The 4,906-nt window shown below is 38.2% G+C and overlaps 1 protein-coding gene across 1 annotated transcript; it reads left to right on the top strand.

Annotated features, from left to right (window-relative positions):
- The first annotated feature begins 1,582 nt into the window (after positions 1-1,582).
- On the top strand, positions 1,583-4,384 carry LOC106181992 (C-type lectin domain family 10 member A-like). The gene is made up of 4 exons (XM_013566600.2): positions 1,583-2,001; positions 2,269-2,335; positions 2,803-2,976; positions 3,565-4,384. Exons 1-4 carry the CDS (start codon positions 1,681-1,683, stop codon positions 3,786-3,788), a joined length of 786 nt encoding a protein of 261 aa, XP_013422054.2. The 5' UTR covers positions 1,583-1,680; the 3' UTR covers positions 3,789-4,384.
- Positions 4,385-4,906: the final 522 nt, after the last annotated feature.

Below are 4,906 nucleotides of genomic sequence, written 5' to 3'. Positions count from 1 at the left end.
TCTGTTCCCTACACCTTCGTTCAGATGCAGACACACCGGGTCTAACTTACAGCCCGGTTTTAATCCGTTTGGCAGATTTAACGAGTCACGAATGAGACGAACGGGTTAAATGGCAATTCCCATAAAAGAATAAATTGATCGAGCTTTATGTTAAGACTGATGTGAACGGGACTGTATAAATTAACCTGTTCAGGCCTGAATGACGTCACCAGGGGAAGCAGATTTATCTTTGCCCCCTCCCTCCCCTTTTTAATAATCTGGATTAGGCCCTATATTTTTTCCTCTTCGTTGTATTTTAAACTACTTCTAAATGGGTTGCTGGCGCTACGCAAATTAGTATGAGTGAAAGCAAAATACGGCTTTGAAGTCACGCTTTGGAGCCGTCACCTGTTTATACATAAGGTACAATGGGGATATGCGGAGTTTATATTACGTTTTGAAGATCAAACTTTGCCCTTTACTTTTCTTCAGCGAACAAACAGCGTAAATTGTTGTTGTGTTTTAAATTTGTGTTTTTTAAAACCATTCTTTATATTATTATCATAATTCCGAAATGTTGAAGCATGCTTTTGAAACTCTAGCAAAGGCGGTTAGTGGGTAGAGAGTAATAAGACGACCTTAAAATTTTAAATGAGAACCCCAAAATTCAGATTTCCGTATACGTCCCCTTAAAAATTTGACTGGCTTTATAGTGCTTGTGAACATTGAGTCAACAGTACACCATTGTGATCCAGCTTACATCATCTATTGAGTAAACTGACTCGGCTTTTGGCAAGTAAATTATGGGTTAGCTAGTGGTGACATCTGGCGGTTACATAGAAGCGCGATAATTTCGAAACCTGTATCCATATGTCATTCAACTATGACAGCATAATTTAGTAGTGTCTGTTGATATCAGTAATTCCTAAATGATTGGCGAGTTTTGATGTCAAATTAAAGTTTAACTGTCATGCTTCAGTTATTTGATATTTAAAAACAACTGAAAATCTATTTGTTAAAAAAATGTAATAAAGAAAGTGAAATTTGAGGTACGGAGGTTTTTAATGGCAGGTGATTGTAATAAAAAGCAAAAGTGCATGGGAAGGCGTTTGGGTGAAGGCCTTCGAATAAATTAATTAAAAGGGAATGTTTTTAAGAAAAGTATTAAAAACGCGAAAAAAAATCTTTCACCGGATTTATAATATTTCGCGCCAATGGATTGCCTGCCCTCAATGCCGCTGAAGCCTTACTTTATGAAGCGATCGGACAAGTGGCGGTATCTGGACTAGATATCGTCCAGACTGAGGGTGATTTCAATATCTCTTTCTACCCACTAGATAAAAGCTACCAGGAGTGGGAGAATGGGGAGGGGGGGGGGTTTACAATGGGTATAATGTGTAACAGAGAAAAGCTCAAAGAAACAGAAGTGCTTTCTTTTTATTGTGACAGAAGGTATGTAGACCACGATGAAATGATGAAAATCATGCACAATTAAGAAACACTTTCACAAAATGATGAGACATGAAATCTTTAAATCTAACGATAACAGAGATAGTTAAGACCTACACTGAAAATCAATAAAACCGCCAGACAACTCCGTGACCCTTTCGTGATAACCCTATCTCTCCAAAACCTACCCAATATAAACGCAGGTAATATCTGTGACCAGACACTTCGCTGAAGTTACACCGAGCCTTCAACATGGCTTTCTCTAATCTCTTCGTGCTTTTCTCGCTCGTGGCGCTTACCAGCACAGCCCTAGGCGCTGTGACTCCGCCACAGCCGAAGAATCCCGCCACAATGCCGAATCCGGTCGACGGCGGGAATGGCGTCGATGTTCCCAAGGACACCTGCTCGTGCAAAGCGGCCACCGCCAACCTCACTGCGGTTGTGACCACCCAGAGCCAGCAGATCCAGAGGCTGTTGATTGAGAATGAAATCGCCCTCGGAGACGCCGCCTCGATGAGAACGCAGATTGATCAATTGGTGCGGACGGTGGATGTCCTCAAGACGTCTTTACAGGTATTTAATTTTTTTTTCAAATTAATAAATAAGTTGGTTTTTAATTAAATATTGCCAAAACATGGCATTGTTTTGATTCAGTGACCGTTTAGAATAACAAATAATGAAACAAATTGCAATGTACGCATGCAGCGCCAATAAAACGGAAAAATATCCAACTTAATCAACTACAGTCAGGGAGAATGCTACGCATTATATATCTTTTAGATGAAGTTTATGTGAAAGCTTAGAATAGGAAATTTAAAAATGTGTACATATGGATTTCAGGTACAAGTAGCTGAAGTCTCTGCGTTGAAGCAAGGAACTCTGAAGCCGCAGTTGCAGAAGTTTACAGGTTTGTTTTTTGTCAAAAAGTCAAGCGCGCACTAGCAGCAAGCTTGCTTTTAAGTCTTTATTGCATGTACACAGATGAGGATGATTTAATATCAACGCCTGTTTTACGGCGATTAGCTCGCAGCTCTACAACCTTTTTCCTTCTTTAAATTTTTTTCAATATTTTGGAGTTTGACGAAGGTGCTTCTATGATATTTTCCATACATTTTTGGGGGTTAATCTTATTTGGGGGATTTGAAATTGATGGTATTTTTCGCCATCGACAGGAGATTTCAAAAGAAAGAAAATTGCAAACTATATATGTATGAATCAGTAGTGGTAACTGAGTTATCGCTAGATATAAGGTAAAGCTGGCTAATAATTGGTGTAAAGATAAAGCTAGTTATTTCTTTCTATTGTACGTTCTCCTAGACAAGGTAAAAATACATATTTTTTTCAAGTCGTCCATTGCTTTTTTCATCATATCAGCCTGCCCAGCCAATTTCAAGTCCTCGCCAGAACTCCGCTCCTGCTTCCTCCGTGTTTGGATCAGCCTCAACTGGTTCGACGCCCGCAAATACTGTGAAGTTCGAGGCGGTCAACTACTGTCGGTGGATTCTGCCGCCAAGTTGGACATCTTAAAGAACAAGGTGTTTCAGAACGGTGAGATGTTTTTAATATTGCCCATTTAAAAGGATATTTTTTTATTTTGTTTAAGATCTTCATCATTTCGTCAGTTTTAAAGATACCGATGAAATTAGAGAAACACACGTGACGACAAATTTCAGTTTAAAGCGACTTCTTGAAATCGATATTACTGGTCGATATTACTGGAACATATCAGTCACTCGATTTTGGGATATGATGAAGGGTTTTTATTTTCATCGACATGGTTATTTTAATTTATTTGAAACTTAGACGACGTGTGGAACATAGATTATATTGCACCCTGGGTTTTAGAGTTTAGAGAACTCTCTTGTACAACAAACAGTATCAAGCAGTTCCGAATGTTTTTTATACATGTATAATGCCTACGATGACTGAAAAACATTGCTATTGTTATTAAACTCAGGATGAAATATGAAGAAAAGACAGATGAGTGGGGCCTACCAGTAGAATTAAAATGAATTAAGAGAAGTATTGTGACCCTTTCAAATTTATGGAAATAATCAGTCTTATTTATTTATTTATTTATTTATTTATTTATTTATTTATTTATTTATTTATTATAATATTATTTTATTTGTAAAGAAAATCTGGGAGACAGCTGGGCAAGCGGTTACCTGGATGAAGCCACGGGGAAATGGAGGTGGGTTTACACGGGGAAAGAGTTCACATTTTCCAACTGGGATCGCGGGGAACCGAACGCCAAACTGAACCGTGAACCGTGCCTGCAGCTCTTTAGATCCTTTGCCTTCAACGACAAAAACTGCCAGGACGGAAACGGCTTCGTCTGTGAGTTCAGCTACGCGTGATTTTGATCTCCATGGCAACGTTCGCGCGGTGTCTTTCCAGGCATGCGCGGAATGGATATATATATATATATATATATTTGGCGCATGACTGTTAAGTATGATTGACCATATATTGGACGGATAGTAGGATTAAATATGTCTATATATTGGACATGTTCAAAATTACTTGATTGTTATTGGCTTTAATAGACTTAATCTTTGAAAGAATTAATTTTTGTGTACCAGAACGAAAACGATGAAGGAAATATGGGTCCTTCCCAGAGATTTAGATCGATCTAGAGATTAAGATTTAGATCGACCTAACTCCCTGGGGGTTCACGCTAAATTGCAGTCAGCCAAGCGGGCACCATAGTTAATTACTCCCTTACAGCTTTTAGTAGGCGGGGCAGACGCTTAAGCCGGCCAAGCTGACAGTAATCTAGTGAGACTCCCCACAGGGATAGATCGATCTAAAAATCTATGGAAATGGGGTGTAAGTCTATGCATGTTTCGAGACATTTTTATATTATCTTTCAATAGGCAATAAAAGTTATTCTTAGGCCTTGCACGAAAAATCTTCCCTTGTTTAAAAAGGTACAGATAATTAAAACTTCAAGAAATAATTTTGCGATGTGTTTTTGTCTTCAAATGTATATTTGTGAAAATAGTTTGTTTTTTTTTTTTTTGTGGTCTTATTTAAGGGCGTTTATTTTAAGTTGCCTTGTGGGATAACTACCTGTTCCCACTACCAGGACCTAAGATTGATTTTTCACTAGATATATTCACCGGCGTGTCTGGATCATTTGTTACATTTTTCTCTTCTGTGATCAGCATGTGCTTTTGAATGGGATTAATGCCATCACTCAGATGAACTCTAGTATAGAGCAAAGAGTTATAACAGAGTTCTGTTATAACTCCTTGTATAGAGTAAGGAATATGAAGCTTAATAAAACCTGCACCCCACGGAAATGACCTCGGTTTGCAAAAATGTTTTAGGATAAAGAATAAATCTGCTGTGTTTGGCTATTTTAAGATAAAGAATAAATCTGCTATACTTGGCTAAACTGCATGTGAAGAGATACCCGTTGCAGACACAAAGAAACAAGTCTTCGGCTTTGGAATATCAAGACAATATCAAT

This window comes from Lingula anatina, chromosome 8, assembly GCF_051362555.1.
Source record: "Lingula anatina isolate TDL-2025a chromosome 8, LinAna3.0, whole genome shotgun sequence".
Lineage (NCBI taxonomy): Eukaryota > Metazoa > Brachiopoda > Lingulata > Lingulida > Lingulidae > Lingula > Lingula anatina.
The sequence above is the reverse complement of the archived record's forward strand: the minus strand, read 5'-3'. Positions and strand labels throughout refer to the sequence as shown.

Coding starts and splice junctions, on each gene's coding strand:
- LOC106181992 (XM_013566600.2), top strand. CDS start 1,681: ATGGCTTTCTCTAATCTCTTCGTGCTTTTCTCGCTCGTGGCGCTTACC. Junction 2,002..2,268: donor TCCTCAAGACGTCTTTACAG/GTATTTAATTTT, acceptor TATGGATTTCAG/GTACAAGTAGCTGAAGTCTC. Junction 2,336..2,802: donor GCAGTTGCAGAAGTTTACAG/GTTTGTTTTTTG, acceptor TCATCATATCAG/CCTGCCCAGCCAATTTCAAG.